General features: G+C 35.6%; 1 protein-coding gene across 18 annotated transcripts in view; it reads left to right on the top strand.

The window, feature by feature from the left end:
* Window positions 1-19,200, top strand: part of NRXN1 (neurexin 1) — a 718,052-nt gene that overhangs the window by 62,632 nt on the left and 636,220 nt on the right. For 10 of the 18 annotated variants that reach the window (XM_026084418.1, XM_026084412.1, XM_026084413.1 and 7 more), the window contains exons 2-4: window positions 5,497-5,514; window positions 10,177-10,206; window positions 11,007-11,018. The exons of 4 other annotated variants lie outside the window; for them this stretch is intronic. In XM_026084418.1, the coding sequence (XP_025940203.1) occupies window positions 5,497-5,514; window positions 10,177-10,206; window positions 11,007-11,018 (60 nt within the window). The remainder of the gene's footprint in view (window positions 1-5,496; window positions 5,515-10,176; window positions 10,207-11,006; window positions 11,019-19,200) is intronic. 4 more of the 18 variants (XM_026084415.1, XM_026084411.1, XM_026084409.1 and 1 more) reach the window with 3 other exon arrangements.

Here is a 19,200-nt window from a genome sequence, read left to right as displayed (position 1 = left end):
ATTTCTGTTCATTATTTCTTTGCTTATGTATCCAAGACTTGTACTGGCTCCCTCCCTGCATCACGCTAGGAGCTCAGCTACAGTTGCTTAACTAAAATTATCTTGTAGTTATTTCATTGTCAGTGCACCTGAGATACAGAGCACTGTCCGGAAATGATGGCCTCATCTAGAGTAACTTCACTGAAGTTAGTAAAATTTACGGAGGTGTACTGAGTTTGAGCTAATTGCTTTCTCTTGTACAGAACTGGCTAAAGTGTCCAATTGTATCCTAATGATTCTCATTTGGCAGAGAGACTCTTCCCCATTTTTCTTGTGAGGACAGGTCATTTACGTTTCTGGTGGTGACACACTCTTCTTCTGAGGCTGTTGAAGGGCTCTTCACAGAGATGGAGATAGAAAATGGAGCTAGAACAGAACCAAATTCCTGTTACTCTGAAAGTTCCCCCTTAAACAAAAAAAATCAATACAAACGCTATTATTTTATATTTCCACTCAGTGAACTGGATCTGTCCAGCACGGAAATCCTGTGAGATCCAAAGTTGCTTGGAGTCTGTGTGAGGCTCTTCATTGAATTCAGACCTAATAGAGCTGTGCTATCAAACGTATGGAAATACAGAAACTCCTCAACCCTTTTCTCTTGTTTCTGAGGGATTTGCACATTCTGTGGATGGATCCCAAATTCTGTTCCACAAGGCCCAGCTGTAGAAAATGTTGCTTCCCTATTTATTCAATGCCAAAGCAGAAGGCTCAAACAGAATCAGAGTTCTGTTTTAGGTATCTTTGTAATACATTTCTAATTAATCATAATTACAGGCAATAATTACAATCAATATTCACAGTGTTTTTCAAAAGTTTTGCRAAATATGCAAATAATCCTAATGGATTTGTCAGATAAACAGCACTTGAAATGACCTGTGCTGTTAGCCACAGCTTTCAAATGTGTTGTTTTAGTTCATCGTTATTAAGACTATGATTGTTCATACTTTATGAAACTTCATGTTTTAGTATGCTTTCCAAATATTTACTTTTGAATCAGATGTTAAGTAAAACAATTTTTCTAATGATTTAAGCAACTGATGAGGCAGGCTAAGTTACACCGTCGAAGAGATTCTGAATTCAGTCCTGCAGAAGAAGCTGCCTCTTGAAATGGCATTTTCCAATACAGTATTTTTCAACAGATAAATTTATAGAGGAGTATACATATGCATTGTTCTTTGGAAAAAAAAAAGTCTTAAATTTCTAGCCATTATTTTTATTGCAAAACAACTGCAGGAAAGCAAGCTTTATTTTAGGCTACTTTCCCACTGAATATCTTATGAAATTTAATAAACTACATCTGTGGTATATTATACTCTTCTTTCTTACCAAATGTGGTTCTGAACTATAATTCTGATGAGGAAAAAATACTAATTCTAATATGCTATTTCTAAAATGCTATTTCTGTCACTTTAAAATACTAATGCACTGTTTCATCTGTTTATCATGACTATACTGTTCTTATATAATTGTCAGAACAAATATTATGCTCTGTGCATGGCCAAAGTGTAAATAGTCTAGCAGAATTAAAAATGTAATAGTAGGAAAAGCACAAGACATAAACAGTCATTTTTTTATTTTTAGTTAAGGTTTCCATGATGGTTTACATCACCAAATCTTAAAAATATTCTTAAATTAATAAACATGTCCTGCAAAAACATGATTCCCATTTTTATATCACTGAAACAGTGTAATAGGCTAAAATAATTAGAGTTGGTTGGGCTTTCACTGCAAATAATATGGAGCAGATTCTGCTTTCAGCTCAGTAGGGACAGCCTGGGATAATTCATCCAAAGATAATAAGCCAGATTCCCAGCCTGTGTGAGTTGTATGGTTCTGCTGATTTCAACAGTGTCATGCCAGATTATATCAACTGAGTATTGGCTCGATGTTTGAAGTCAACAGATTACACCAGTAGAACTGAGAGCAGACTTTGGCTAAAGGAATTTGGTCATAAATACAGAAATTAGCAGTGTAATTTTGCATCATTGTTGGTGGGAGGGAAGGTCTAGGAAATAAACATTTGCAATGGATGAAGGCCTGTCTAGTTCTTAAAGCGAGGAGCTATGCGTAACATGAAAATACAGGATTTTCACATTCAGTGGGTGTCAGAGCTACCTCAGTAACTGCCCAGTTGGCCGGTCACTGGTGGAGGCTGTAGGCCACCGTATTCCCCTTCTGTTGCCTTGATGGTCCCTTTCAGCCCCTCTTCTCATACGCAGTTTGTGCATTGGCGAAGATGACTAGGATGAGTCTAAGAGCAGTGCTGCTCAAAAGCATTTAACATATGGGAGACGATACTTTGGGAGACTTAAGCCTCCCTTTCCGCTGACACCAATGGAGCTACTCTGTAGACAGTGAGGTCCTCCAGCGTAGATGAATGTAAATTCTGACTGTGGGTGGCTAAATCATCATGCCTGACAGGAATATGAAATTACAGCTTTACTCTCCTCTGCTTACATAAATTTTACACCAGTGTAACTCTAATGACATAAATACAGTTACTCCTGATTTAAACTCCTGATTTAAAGTGAAGAAACGTTTGTTCCCCATAAACTGCAAACTTATGACATTGATAGTATATATGGCTTTCAAAGAAGTTCCAATTTTTTAATTTTTTTTTGAGTAAGATCAAAATAAAAAAAGAACAGAGTTAAAATTTGGGTCTCCAGCTTCCTGGTCTACACCTAGAACAACAGACCATGCCAAGACAATGGGAATCAGGAAAGTCAAAGTGTTGGTCATATGGAAATATAACACACATCACAGAAACATTCTTTAATTTAATTACTCCGTTGAAAGCAAATCTAACATAAAAATCTTGCAAAGCACCATAATAGTTTAAAGAAACTTAATTAAACTTTTTTTCAGATTGTAAAACTGTTTAGCTATTAATATGAACAACTGTTAGGTACACTTAGGATTGCTGAAATTAGACAATACATGTGGCGCAATGAATTTTCATTGCTGTTTACTAGTGTAGAGGAGTTTGGCTGTATATACACTGTTTTATTCACGGAGCAGTAATTCAACACTTTCCACCCAATTTTATTTAATTAGAAATGTTTTGACAGTTTAATTTATTATCACTTAGAAAGTTTAATCAATCAAATATTTTGGGAAAGCTCCTCAGCTGACGTAAATCTTTGTGGTGACAGAGCCGTGATAGAAAACGAAGTGTGCTGAGCCCTGTAACCAGGCAGGCTTAACCACGTAGCACTGCCCTTGCCTTTGGTTTCTGAACTCTGACTTTCTCACATCATGAGCACCGCAAGTGGYCTTTTAGCAAGTTTGTTCATTGATTTTAAGTAATCATAAGTTAAGCTAAATATGGCTAACAAAAATAATGTTATTGCAATATTGGTATTGCAATGTACCAATATTACAATAATCAATACTATGTAAAGGAAGTTGTAGTACAATTGACATAGCTAATGTATTTTTCATTCAGTTTTGGGTTTATTATATTTAAAGAAAGGAAATTGCACTTAAAGGAAGAAGGTCTTCCAGAAAAGTGTAGCTATAACTAGCTATTTCTAATAACCCAAATATYACTGTAGTTTACCATGAATATAGAGCATAGTATCGTTATCCTGTGGAACTGCGTGTTTTTCATTTTATTAGTGAATCTTATTTGATTTGTTGATCTTCAGGGGTTCAGTATACTCCTTTTCATATTAACTTTTTTTCTTTTCAGCCTCGTATTTTCCTAAATGCATGAAACGTAGTATGTAACCACTGTACTTGCATAACAGGCTAAAACTACTGGCAGTGAATTCTTAGACATTTAAATTGAAAGTATGTATGTGAAAAAGGTGTTTACAATATCTTAAGCTGAATAACTTGTCAGGTCTGTCCTGTGAGTATTACAACTAAGAACTGAGAAACTTAAAGCCCTAAATTCATTGTTCACTGCAGTTATTATTTTTGAAGTGGCAAACTCTTCAAATTATTTATCTGAGAACTCTCTAATTATGATGAGATCTTTCAGTGGTTTGTGACATTAATTTACAAGGCTTATCATTATGAAAACTGAAACATTCTGGCTTAAGAGAGATTATTGAGCCCAATTCTGTGCAACTCATTTCATTTGCTCCTGGTTTGCGACAGAGAAAAATTAGTTTAAACTCACATTGCTTAACAGTCACATAAAAATGTATTTGCATATAAGAAAACTTCATGGCAAATGAACTGTAGTGACAGAATTGGGCTGCAATTTACAGTTCCTTCTCAGTCCTCACTCTCCAGGAAGTGTTTGCAGATGCTGCACAAGCTGCAGGAAGAAAGATCCTAAGCAGTCAGACTGTCGTACTTTTGCCCTTCCAAGCCCTCCCCCATTTCTTTATTRTTTTTGCACAGTCCATCTCCTTAACTTCCATGTTGTCCTTCTTTTGTTATTTTACCTTTCCCATTTTATCTCCCCTGAGATATCTTTGTACTCTCTCCTATGCTCTCCTCAGTCAAAATCGTGATGGGCAACCTACTCCCTCAAAATCACCTGCTCAGTGGAGGAGCTGAGGAATATATAGACTCACATGAATTCCAGGACACTGGGCCCGTTTATTAAATTTAAATTCTCTCCTCCTGCTTATTAGCTGAGGCTCAGTCCTGAGACCTCTCTCACTGTGTGGGATTTGGGGAAACCTTCTTCTTTCCTGTGCCCCCTACTGATGTGGGGCTGGGATAAAGGGCCAAATTATTGCTTGTTGAAAACAGCCTTTACTTAGGCAAAATTCCCTTTGATCTCATCCAGGGCCAGAATCTATGTCTGAGGTTGCTGTATTTTATTGACTGTACCAGGCAGAAAATCAACTGCTTTTTATGATACACAAGTTTCTGATGCTGACAAACACTGTGGGACTTGATCCCAGTTCTGCCCAGTTTAAGTGGCAGTTTTTCCACATTTGATTATGAAATTTGACCCACTGACTAGGATGAGATACTTGCCTCAGTAATAAGTGCGGGATCAGTCATGCTGCCTGTTTTAACATTTTCACAGCATGTTCTACAACTTAAGTTWCCTGGTTCAAACTGCTTAAAATTGGTTGCTTCATACAGGTCATTAAGGAAAATTCAGAATGGGAAAGTGGAAGAAAATGAGCTTAGATTTCCTATCACAAATAACCATGGTTTTTAAATATTTAGTTATAAAAGTCTTATGAGAAGACCTTCTGCTTAATGAATGCTAATAATTGAGCTTACAAAGAACTGCAGCAAATCCCGTACAATTTTTGCACTTTGGAAACAGTATTGTTTTGTTTCATATCACGTAAATTTTGTTAAATAGAGGAAACACTGCTTCCCTGGTGCTTTTGTTTTCCCCTCTGGATTGTAGCAATGGAGCACTTGCATGTTGTGTTTGATGCCTTGCATGATGAAGACATGCAATGGCAAGTTCCAGTCTGCATGCTGCTTAATGAATGTTTTCCTTTTCTCTCCTTCCCTGTTATGTGCTTACAGAAGACAACTATGTGGAAGGTGGGTGCTTTCTACGTTCTTTTCCTAAGCTCTTGTTTTTCCCTTCTGTTTAGTGTTTTTCTTCCCTTCCACTTAGTGTTATAAAGGTACGCATATCATTCAGTACGGTAAGTTGCATTTTTTTTACCCATAAAAGTTTACAAGTTATTAAATCAGTGTGATTTTTTTTTCATACAGAACAGAAGCAAAGGCTGATTTTGATCTTGGCCATATTGGTGTAGGTTGAGAATATCTCCATTGAAGCAATGCAATTTATACTCGTATCTAACATCACTCCTCAAAATCATCCTGGAGATTTGCAGAAGGACTGATTTCTTCTCATGTTCTGTATGAAAAACACTCCAAGAAAATGTTTGTTTCATCAGTGTGGAGCATAATCTCTCCTCATAAGAATGTAATGCATGTTAAATACCTATACTTTAATACCTTAGGGAAATCTTCTCTCTTTAATACTACAGCTCTTGCTTACTGTATTATCCTTTTCAGCATAAAGGTTTAGGAAAAAAAGTTTATTTGTCAAACTTTTCAACATAGTGCATTCTGCCTTTTCAACATTGGAAAAGAAGAGGCATGTGATTTTAATATAATGTTGGAATGTAATTAAGTCCATTTAAAGAAAGTAAGGCACAGGGCAGTGGAAACTAAAGCACAATGCCATCTAGCCTGAATATTGGTAAGTATGTCTATCAGCTGCTAAAATGTGCTTGTGTGCAAATGTACGATAGTTGTAAAAGTATAAAATATTGTTCATAGATCACTTGTTGCGGGGAATCAATACTGTCTTTTTGTTTATAAGCCAAAAGGTGCAGGTGCTTTTTTACGTATGTGTGCCTTCAGAATTCTCTCTGGGCTGAATCTTTCCATACTGGATGAACCACTGCCTCTTTCAGAAATGCCTCTTTTTAAACTGCAGATATTACATTCATTTCATTTTTTGAAATACTTTTTAAATTACTCTTAAATCAAGGACTTTGCAAGTTACCTCACAGGCAAAGTGGCGGCCCTGGCACAGATGTGGCGCTGGGGTCCTGCGCTGAGCCCCTGCCTGCTCAGCTGCAGGTTTCTTAAAAATCCTGGAAGGGTTTTACCTCTCTACGCTACCACATTCAAGGGCAAAGAGAGGTGCTCAGATTTATCACATACACGATGCGGGGAATTTTATAAAAGCATATGATGCCCATAGAAGAGACAAAATTGAAACAAATCCCATGCTTTAATTGTGTGCACTCTTACAGGCATAAATAACAATACAATTTCCCTTTTATTGTGAAAGTAAAAATGTATTCAGCAACACTGGCATAGGAATTCTATCGGAAAACATGAAAGCCTGGAAATAAGTATCTACTTTATCTTTGATCTGTGCATAAAACTCTTACTGGTGTCAGTATGAGATTCAAATGTGAATTAGGATCCGTATAACTATAAAAGGAGATACAATTTCATTTCACGTATTTATTTATGCACAGTAGTACAAGGCCTGAATAACAGTTAAGCCAGACTTTACCTTAATCTAATTCTTAAAGCTGCAACCTTAAATTTATTCCAACATAGGTTTGGATGTTTGCACACAAATTAAAGTTGCTGTACATGAAAGCAAAAAATGTGTATTCAAATCAGAATTTGGAAACTGAGCTATGATTTTTCATCCTTGATTTCTGTGATATCTGAGCACCTCCCTAAGTTAGGTTACGTAAGAAAACAGAAGGATTTAGTATTCACACAGTTTAAATTACATATATTGCTGGTATGAAAAGGCTACATTTTATTCATTTGATTAAAACTGTGGTAGGGTTGAACACGTTCACCACAGGTTTGCCATGTTTTAAATTTTTTTTAGCCTGTGCTCTGCATGGAACTTACGCAACAAATTATGAAAATATTCTGTCTATCRTATCCACTTCCCCTGTCCCATTCTGTGCCCCTTAACTTCGTCCTTTTAATGCTAAGTTTATATAGAGATGGAATGATCACACATGCATACAAGAGGTATTCCTACTAAATCTTTAATTCCTAATTCACAAAGAAAAGGCCTCTATCATTTTGCCTATAAATTAATGGTGCACAAATGACTATTTTTAATGTATGGCATGCCTATACACGGCTCTCTATTTAAAGCTGGAATTTTCTATGAGTGTTTATTGTGGTATTCTCTATTATGAGCAGACTATCATTTTGAAAATCTAGCAGTGATTACTATCATGGTAGATTTATGTRCATCATTTTAACCACTTTGCAGATTGTACAGGTTCAGTAATAGTAATGCTTGGCTTCATACATAGATTGCAAAAAGATAAAATAAGGTAAGTATCATTATGTTCGTTTAGAAATAAGTATATGTAACCTTACTGCTTCACGAATAAAGTAATATAGAGAATCAAACAAAATACACTGTCTTGAGGACAAGTATAGTACAAAATTTTTAAATTGATAGATGTTTGGTTTGAGCAGTATGTTCTTTTTACATTTACTTGACTTCCTTTTTTAGTTGAACAGTACTGTAAGTGACTCTTAAAATTCAAGTGGTTTCTATGATGTTTTCAAGAGGCTCCTCTGCCATTTATGTTTTTCCAAATTGTATAAGAATCCTGTATTTATGACTGGCCAATCTCACATATCGTTTTAGCAAAAATAGAAGCTATCAGGGCAGTGGTAATGTCCTGAAACTAGGCTTTCTTGTTTAGGTCCTTAACTATGGAGGTTGTATTTAAGTGCAAGTTAGTAAGAGATTATCTTCTTTATTCTCCCCTAGGAGACATGACGGAGCTTTTCTTTGCATCTTGTAAGAGCAGTCAGAGCTCACATAAATAGTGGTAGCTGCTAAAAAGCCATAATTCTATTAAAGAAAGGAGTGTTATAACCTTTGACCCATTTTGTTTTCTTCTCTATTGAATACAGTTAAGGCCATTTCAGAAGTCCGAGATTTCGTATTCTAGTTGCCAATACAGTGAAAAAGAAAAATTTATATAATCAGGTAAAGAGACTAATATTTTCAGGCCGTGCAGCAAGAGATTCAAGCAGTGAAGTTCAGCATTAGAAGACTGAAGTGTGGCTACAGGACCTTATGCTTCACATTTTCAGTGAGTTTCAGCTGCAGCATCGCTGGTGCAGCAAGAACACATGTGAACCTGTTTCTGCTCTCTTTCCCCAGCTGTTAACTGCAGCACAACTGTGTGATATTTCCCAGTAATGTTTACGTGGGCAGCTCCTCAGGATCATGCTCTGCTTTCCTTCACTTTGGTGTAAGCCGCAGGTAACTGCACCAGCTGAAGTGCACTTCATCTGAAAACAGAAGCTATTTTACAGGAGATGGGGCACATCAGGTCTTTTAGTTTAACAACAGATCTGAAAAGGGTGACATTAAAAGCACTAATTCAGGAAACCCATTGTTAGGCTACTTGAAACATCACTTAAGATTTTGAACTGATATGACATGAATCCTTTAAGACTGATTGCAGTCAGGAATATCTTCTTTGAACTCTCCCAAGTACTATGAGTCATTTGTGCACCTAATTTTCTTTGTGAATTAGAAATTGCAGGAACTCTCTAGGAAGTATGCTTTCCAAGAAAGAACAGGATATTTTATTGCACACCTTCTTTGTGTGAATTAACTTTAATAAATCGCAAATAAGATATTAAAGTATCATTCTCTGTAGTCGCTGGAGAAGAGGAGCACGTATTTACAACATGAATAATTGATAACTTCTAAAGTGGGTCCTACAAACAGCTAAATTCAACAGGAATAAGTCTGTTTTTTAAACACGATGTAAAATGTGAAAAAGCTTCACAGTTCTAGAAAAATGTTCCCCCTGCATAAAATTATCCTCAGGGAGAATGTAAGTATCATTTTGTTATCATGCATTAAAAAGCTGAATATTTTTGGTTGAAGATTAATGAAATTTGGCCCTGACTGAGTAATTGTCGTTATGGACATCTGCTGTGAAATGTCACTATAGGTATGGGTCTATACTGGTATGATTGGATTTGATCTCAAAATGCATATATAAAGCAAAATCTTTTTCTCACAGATCTATGAAGTAGCCTCAGAAGCTGTCACTTAAATTTTCTTTATTGCTATCTATTTTATATTGCATATATAATAATTTGCCTTCTCTGGAACAAATTCATTCTGTTCTCATGTGTTTCACACAAATAAGGAGACATCCCTTGCATTATCATTTCAACGTGACAAATATATTTTATTTAATTACCTGAAATGCTCATTTTTTATGAGGGGAAAAAGATCAGACCCAGCCCATTTTTCAGGTTTACACTTCTCCAGGTTTTTAATGTCATTTAACAACTAGAGGACAGGAAGTCCTCCCAGCAAAGTGTTCAAAGCAATATAATCAAAATACAATAAAGACAGATGGAATATTAAAGGAATTGGTTGGATTTGAAAGCATTTTATTATTTTCTGTCATTCCAACTATTACACAGAATAAATACACAATAAAACAGCACCCAGTGTTTGAATTGCAGTTTTATTACTCGTAGCCCAAAGCATTCCAACCAGTGGTTGAAAAATGCTCTTTGACTTCCCTCTGTGATACAGACATCTCATAGGAAACAGATGCCTGTCACAAAACATTTTTGTCACTGTGACAACACCACCTTCCCGTGCTCCCTTGTTCATTGCTGACTGTGCTCTTGTTTCCCTTCAAGGTCTGGCGCACCTGATGATGGGCGACCAAGGTATGGGCTCTGTTCCTTTTCCACTCTGCTTTCATTGTTTCTTCTTGTTCTGTAGCTGCTTTGAATCCATCACTGCAAATGATGGGCAAATGCTTGAAAGCTGTCTTTGGCTGCAAATAAACACATGGTTTTACTCACATCTTTCTTATTTCATTATATATATTTTTGTTTGCTCCTTAAGCTTGTGTTCTTCCTGCCTCCTCAACTTCCCCTTTCGCAATATAATAACTGAAAAGAGGTGAGAGAAATGAAAAGGTGATTAAGAAAATTTTACGTATTTATCAGAAAATACAATTATGGGTGAATGTGTAAAAGACAAACGAAGCACAAGAGCACTCTTCAGATAGTTCCTGAAAGAAGATACTCAGCTTGTCCCATTGTACACAGTGAAGAGTCCATTTACATTAATGCATGGCTGATTGGAAACCTGCAGAAAGCACCTGCTCCTGGCTTCTGGAATGCTGAGAATACAGTTTTGCAACCTAATGAAATCAGTGATTTTTCTTCTCTTAACCCATTGTTCATGTTACTTTTTGTGTCACTCTTTCTTATCTAAGCATGGGTTACTTCTATGTTTCTCTGCATGTACATGGAAAAAAAATAAACTAAATCCCTAATATGACACTGATTGCATCTCCATTTGTTTCCAGACACTTAACCTTATACTTTGTCTCTTTTCATGTTCAGATATTATTGCATTTACATATACTCATGACTCTTACTGTTGTTTCTCTCCTCTTCTTTATTCTCTTTTTGTCTGGAAATGCTTTCTTCATGGAACCATTTCACCAAATCCATAGGTAAAAGTAAAGGTATTACATGATTTTCTTTATTTTGAAATGCCATCAATATAATTTAATGTATGTCTAAGTAATGCAAATAAATGTAAAGCTTTTTTGCACTGATAGTGTGAGGTAGGTATATTTTTAAAGTAAATATTTCATGGATATCAAGGTAAGGAAAAGTATCCTAAAATCCAGGTTGACCTTTTTTAAAGTCTGTCTCCTGTTTGGGTGAGAGATGTAAAGATTGGTACATGGCAGTGATAAAGGAGGCTACAGTTGTAGAAAGCATTCAGGATGAAATAACAACCACATTTTGAGGTATGCACTTTTCTGCTCTCAAAGAGTTGTAGTCTAAACCGTCAGGCACAGAAATAAGCATGATGTTGCTCAGCAGCGACTCTATGGAGATAATCTGTCCAGGGCCAGTCCAGAGCTTGATGTAAGTTTTAAATCCGAATAGCACTGACTTCAGGAAGTCTCTGCTTTCAGCTGATCACATCTGCCCTAAGATTTCCCTTGTAAATTAATCACTTGGATTATATCTGAGACAAGAACTGGAGAGAGGAACGAGGAAGAATGAACATCAAAGAGAAGTGTGGGTTTTATTTCAGATTTTTTTATTCTTTTTTTGTTTCTTTGTGTGAAGAATACCAGCTATGTTTACTTTTTTACTCCATTTGGTAAGTCTGGAGAAAATACATGCATTAGGGATAAGACTTTTCCTGTTTAAATAAACACCAGATTTTGCTACGGGCATACTCATTCACAGATTTCATATATGTACATTTTTATTATAAGAAGTTGCTCATTAAATCTGTGTTATGAAAGATCAATAATACAGTTCTGTTCGTCCGAAGCATTTGTCAGGGTGTGTCTACTCTTGGTGTTGATCAGAAAGCCAATCTGTATGGTAGTACCCTACTAGCTAGGTAAACTAGAAACAAACTTCTCATGTTCCTTGGCATCTTGGCTGCTTTAGTGCTTCAGAACCTCCAAAGTGCCTGTGATTCAAGTCTATAATTACAAGCCTGTAGTGTCTCCTTCCTCTCCGTGCCAGACATTCTGGAGAGACTGTGTACCTGGTTATGCCTGGGATAATATTTAAAGGGGTTTGAGAGTTCTAGAGCTGTACATTTTCTAGTTCAGGAAAAGTTTTAAGTGAGTAGAATAAAAAAAAAAAGGTCTAATTATGTGTTTCATGGGACTGTTTTATCTGTTGGTTGGTTGGTCTTTGTTGTGTTTTTCATTACAATACCTTGTAACTGACTTTCCTTACTCAGATGGTAGATGTCTTGGGTGGAGTCACCTTAAAATGACACTTTATAGTAATTGAACATACACATCATTTTTTACTGTTCTCAAGGAAAAACTTTTCTAGGCTATTCTATACACAGGATGCGTTATGTAATATATACAGCCCTGAAGACTTTTTGTGTGAAAGGATACGCATATGAAAACGTGACTATTATGAGCATATATTAAAACTTGTAGTTGATATGCAAAGCAGATTTTAGGAAAACAAAAAACTTGCAATTCTTGTGCTATGGTTAGACATTTATATTTTAAAAGATTTTGCAATTATATTCACAAAAAAATGACCTTGGATATACTAGCTACATTTAATATTTAATGATGTGCAATATGACATAACTAAAACACGAGACACCAGTTACCTAAGTCTATAATTATTCATTTGACTACATTCTTCTTTTCACATTTTAATCTTTTATTTTATTTGTCTTCTTTGTATGAGAATACTGAGTATATTGCTATGTTTTGATAATCACAACGATATTTTTTCTGCAAATATAAAGTTGTATGTTTGTTCAAATGGATGGAAAGGATTTAGATGTGTACAAACATCAGTTGCCTATAACAAAAACTATCCCTCCATATTGGACCATATCCTCAACCAGGGCAAAAATGGCATCATTTTATTGTCTGTTGAAGCTACAGTAATTCCCATTATTGAAACATGGGACTTTGAAACAGCTGTGATAACATGCATTCATAATACATGATGGAAATCAAAGAAGGGACAAAAGAAAGCTCAGTGTTGAATTCATTTGCAACTATTTCAGACTTTCAGTATAATTTCAATTACTTTAGTGGTAGTTAAGGTCAATGACAAAAATCAAAGTACCTTCAGAATTAAATGCCTCAAAGACAGGATGGGGACAGGGCAGGGACTTGGTGTTGATAGAGGAAGGAAAGGTTAAGTAGCCTCTCCAAGCTGGCAAGCAATAAAGAATCTGTACAATCTCACTGGATGTACCTGCCATTTTATAATTTAAGTTGCAAATGTAGCTTGGGATACTGTGGATGAATTCCCAAGAAAGTTTTTTAATATTGAAGTATATCAAAATTAGTGAGGTAATTATGTAATCATAATCATAATCATTTCCACCTATAGGCCTTACCTCATCAAAAGTTTAAGACCTCTCAGATCACAGAATCGCAAAATAGTTGGGCTTGGAAGGGACCTCTGGAGATCATCTGGTTCAACACCCATGTTCAAGCAGGATCACCTAGGTCACCAGGGTCCAGCAGGTTGCCCAGGACCATGTCCAGTTGAGGTTTAAATATCTCCAAGAATAGAGACTCCACAACCTTTCTGGGCAACCCGTTCTAGTGTTCAATTGTTTTGTGAGGAATAGTAATAAAACTAAGATAACATGGCAACTAATGTAAAATACTCCATTTCTTCATTTTTCCCCTAAACATTCCTCTCCTCCTTTTCGTTTTCTTCTGATGAGCAATGGAAGGGGCTTATAATTCAGTTACTACAGTAAAAAATGACACCTATGACTTCCTTTTTATACTGCAGTTCTCTTAAGCTTATGCATATTTTTACCTATAGTTTGCTTCTATGTAAATATCCTACTATTGGCTATCTATCTTACTCATTCTACACCTAACCAGTATGTTCATAGGCCTGTTCTATTGCTTTAGAGATTAAATATAGCTTTAAATTGTGTGTTAGTCATTCTAGTCCATAAGAAACTATTACATGATATCTAGCTGAGCAATAAATGTTTCTGCCAAAAGACTGATAGTACAGCTGCAATTTATTATAGTAGATTACAGTGTTTTGATATGTTGGTATTTGGTATTCTGCATATAAATGCTAAAGAAAGACTTCAGAATGTCAATATTTGTGTCRACTTCCTGGCCAATGGAGGGCAATTTTCACTTTGCAGAAACTATTTATTGTACAGTATCTGTAAAACCAAAGCAATTCCATTGGCTCTTCATAAGAGCAGAATTTGGTTGATTATCACTCACATAACTCAGTTGAAAGCTTGAACAATAAGGCAGTGGAAAATTAAAATAATTTTAATAAATCCTTAAACAATCATGAATATTAAAATGGTATGGCATAGCTAAGTGATTATTACGGTTCATGGTGTAGTGTTTTTTTTCATGCAATATAAATAGCACCTTGCACCAAGAACTTCCTCTCACACCAAATTATGTGAAATTTTGTCATTAACTTCAATATAACCACAAGTTGGCCTTATTGTGATGCCTTGAATTTTTGTTGTGTTTTCAAAGAACTAAAATAGCTTTGGCCTCTTATGCTCACTAAACTTCCTGGGATTTTTTTAAAGCCTATCCCAATCTCTTTTTGTGTGTGATGCTCCACAGTGGGTCTCAAAGCCGTGCATCTCTCTGGTCTCCAGCCATCCTTGGCCTGAGCTATCCATAGTCCAGAAGTCATGCAAAAGCACTGGCACAACAGTGAGCTCTGGCAGGGCTTATTATTTTGGGCTCAGTGCCATGTTAACATAGACTCAGTTACATGACTTCTCAACTGCAGCCTGGCTAGGACAAAACATAGACTTGAGTGCTTTCTTGACTCTGTACTTGTTCATACAGTTATATATTCCAGGTGATGGCAATTTATTTGAAAGGCTCACTTCTAGAACTGAATGAACAGAGTTAATTTAGGAGTTTTATACAAAATGAGGTTGCCAAAAGCTTGGGTAACTGAAATTCTTTGTAAGTGATGTTATAGCAGAACTATGAATAACCTACGTTCCCCAGCTCAATCTCATAGTTGCTTCTACTGATGAAAAAGAACAAATCAATAAGGTTTAAAAATTTATCCTTGAATCTACTTAAATATCTTTTGGGGCCCACACATTCTGACAGTATTGTATAATTTACAAGATGATCAGCATAAGACTTTTAAGGATATTCTATGTTAAGCTTACCTGAAAAAAATCTTAGTGAGAATTAGCTTTTTAAATATATTGAGGAACTTTTAAATGTAAAGTTCTTCAAAATGTTCCAAAACCAGTAAATACATATCATATCTATTCTATAGTGACAAAGTTCTTCTTAGAGGTATTCATAATTATAGTTAAATAGTGGCTGGTGATCACAAAAGATAATTATGTGTTTAATTCATGCACTTACGCATATACATATATGTTCCAATACATATTTATCTTCCTATCTTTAGATTTAATGGCTAATCTCTTAAAATTTTCTTTCAGTATCAGAATGAAATATACTTTAAATGTTTTAATCACAAGGGTAAAATATTTATGTATTTAAAAATTGTGTTGCATTAAAACAAATAATTTACTTGCACTTTAGCGGGTGATATCTAGCAAGCCTACATTATGGCATTTGGAGCTGCAGATTCATCTCTGTGTTGAAATGTGATCAGTTAATGTTCCCTAAGGAGAAAAATGCAGCAGAAAATGACCATTGAAGAAGGTTCTCTCTAGAGTACATGGCTCAGAAGAAATCAATCAACATCAGGACCAGAAATGCAAATTCTGTCTTGAGACACAAATGCCCAAACTTATATCTGAGATAGCTGAGTCATGATCAGCAGTATGAACAGAAATTTTAAGGACCTGCTGTAAATATAAAAAAAAAGCTATATGGAAAAAGCTATATGAAAAAGGGGGAACACGTTTATTTTAAAAATGTTATTTTTCTGGAATAAGTCAGCATATGATAATGTCCAAGTCATGCCATGAGTTCTAGCACCCTTTCATCAACAAAATAAAATGTTTATCGTATTTTAAATCACTCTAATGTCAGGCAAAAGCATCCTTTTTATATGTGTGTTCATATATATGTAAGAACACATGTGCACGCGCACACACACATACACATATATATATATTCTAGGACTCCTGTGGGTTCATACTTGAAAAGGAGGCAATATAAATGTGGGACTAAAAGGGATTTTATGACAAAAATTGTTTTATTTGTGACAATGTAGATTTTTGCTGGGTCTAAAGCATCTGGAGTAAGATACAAATACATATTCCAGATTTTGGCTTCCTCAACACACTGGGCTCCAGTTATGAACAAACATTTTACCAGGAGAGGAGTACACTAGCGAACGAGCTTTTCAAAAAAATATAAAAGCTCTTTCAAGAAGGCGGCTATATATTGCAGGCCAAAAAGTAGGAGGGGATTTGCTGAGGATGGGAAAGAGAAAAGTTGTCACTGTGAAGAGGTAAAAAATCTGACTGAGCAGGTAAGCAATGAAGAAATAAGACAACTAGGCATTTCTTGTTTAAAGCAGCAAAGTCATATGTTTTTTTAATTATTAGACTTTTTGTATTACGTTAGCAAATAAGAATTAAAAGCTGCAGCAATCTGTATCTTTTTCATACAGATAAGTTCTGTATGAATTTCATAAAAATTTCATATGCATTTCCAATGAAATAGGAATTTCACACAGGCATATTCCTTGGCTATTCTGTAGAATATCCTGGAACATTCTGTACCAGGCTCCTTTATTCCTTCTTTAATATCTGATGACATTACTGAGCCAAACACTCATTAGCGACACTAACGATTACAGCTCCAGTCTAGTGTTGCACTACAGCTAAGACTTTCCTCAGAATAAATTCAGTCCTTGAAGTCTATAGGAGCAGCTAAACAAATTAAGCCAAACAGTCTCTGATCTTTATTATTTCATTAATTAGTTGAGATTTCTGCTGTAAGCAAGATGCAAAATAATCTCTGATTATTTTTGGTTTTCACTGAAATAATAAAGATCAGAGACTGTTTGGCTTAATTTGTGAAAACCAAAAATTTCTAATATAGGCGCAGAGTTTTAAAAATTGCTAAGATTTGGCCAAACTTACTAAATTTAATGGAAAACTTTATCTTAATTCCAAAAGAAACTAAGTTTAATGAAAGTGAAGAACTCTTAAGAAAACCACCCCGAAGTTATACTGATACAATTGAGAATGTGGGCTACGGTCTCAAAACGCACATCATAATAATACCTTTCCACCTGCAAAATAGCCTTAAATAGTCTGGACAGGGTCGACTCTTCTTGTAGAAGTTAGAACTTTGCATAACAGATTTTTAACCTGCTCTGTAACTCTACAATAATTTTATATGACTATAATAATAGGCCAGGCTACCTTGAAACAAAAATTTGAGTTATCCAGTCTCCTTTAAAATCTTTTAATTAACCAATATAATTTGCACTGATAGTAATAATAGGTGTCTATCCTGCTGTTCAAACCTTCTATAACCCTGTCATTCTTAATTGCTTGAGAGTAGCTTTCTATCTCCACTTTGGGGACCAGCTATAGTAATTAAGTATCCACAGAACAGTGAAATTGTGCAAAAGTTGGGAAATTCAGGAGCACAAAGAAGAAAACTTTCATAGTAACTGAGCCTGGGCTATGGACCATGGACTGCTATGAAACTGCAGCTTCATCATCCCTTTACTGTTTTTCATACATACTGACCTGTTATCCAAATTTTTTTTTTTCAGGCTTGTGAGGGAACAAAAGCAATTGAATCTTTCTATGGAATCCATTTACTCTAATGAAAGAAGTAATTTTGCTCCCACTTATGTCAGCTATGTTTGGTTTCTTTGCTGTTGACACCCACTTATGCTCATTTTCTAATCAACACACACCTGCCATTTAATTTAAAGCACTGCTTTTGTAACTTAAGGAAGTGATTGAGAAATTCTGGTAGAGCTTGTCTCCTGCTTAAAGTAGACCCTTGTTCCGAATGAGAAACATCTGGACTGATGTTCTGGCACCTTCTCTAAAACATGCTCTTACTGTTTAGAAGGCATCTTGAGTAATTTGAGGCTACCAGGGCAACCTCCATCTCCCACACCTGGTGTTGTTGGCATCAGAGCAGTGACTAGAGTAGTCTTTATATTGGGGGATGGAGAGTAAAGCCTGCTGAGTCTGATCTCTTCCACCTGCCTTTGAGTGTTCTTCAGACAGAGAAGAGACCGCCTAGAAAGCAAAATCTGGCAGTAAGTGGGTGCAAATTTGTATTTTTTTTTTTTACTGGGATTACCCTTTGTTAATATGTCTAGTCTGGATTTCATATCAAGAGTTACCATTATCCTGTTTTCAGAAGAAATATCCACCTAAAAGGAAAAAGCTAAATATTGTCCTGCAGTTATTAATAGTCTGCTTCTAAAGCACAGCTGGTAGCTGGAAACTCTAAAAGACTGACTTCTGCTGCCAAGCTACCCTAGCAACTATGTGACCCCCCCACACCCAATAATAGTAGTACCTTTCTAGAACTAAAAATTAGAAGTAACTTACCTGATTTCCCATGTTGCTGAACCTGAATATCTTTATTAGGAAGTACTTGAGTTATATCACAAAATGCCCTTTCAGAAAGGGCACGACAGATATTTTGCTGGTAATATGAGGAACCAATCCTCTGCTATTTTCACATAATGGTTCTGTTTGAGAACCTTATCGTGTGAGGTCCTATACTCAGTATTTGCATGAGTTATTTAAGAATCTATGAAAAATCACCAAGCTTGGTTATGGGCAAATCACTTTTGGAAACTAGTTTTGCAAGCATATAGGATACAACTGACAATCCTTGTTTAGTTTTTCAGTGAACTTTACTGTTGAACTTGTGCAAAACAAATCATAAATTGTGTTTAGAGCAAAATGCCTCTCTGACAATTCTTGTTTTTTCACTATGAACAGGTGTGTCACTTAAATTGATATTCACTATTTTTTATATTAAATGTGACTACTGACTAGTCATTATATAGCTTTCAATTTTAGTAGAGTTATGTATGAGTAATTATACTGACCTGTAATACTGATATATATTTGTGTCATCAAGATAGTGTGAGAGTTCACAAAATTCCAGTTGTATTCTGATTTAATCTACATAAACCTGAACACTCCCAGGACACTGTGGCAGAAGTACTGAACAAGTTATATCG

The sequence above is a fragment of the Apteryx rowi genome, unplaced genomic scaffold (genome assembly GCF_003343035.1).
Source record: "Apteryx rowi isolate R43461 unplaced genomic scaffold, aptRow1 scaffold_64, whole genome shotgun sequence".
Classification (NCBI taxonomy): domain Eukaryota; kingdom Metazoa; phylum Chordata; class Aves; order Apterygiformes; family Apterygidae; genus Apteryx; species Apteryx rowi.
This window is presented reverse-complemented; position numbering and strand designations above follow the sequence as displayed.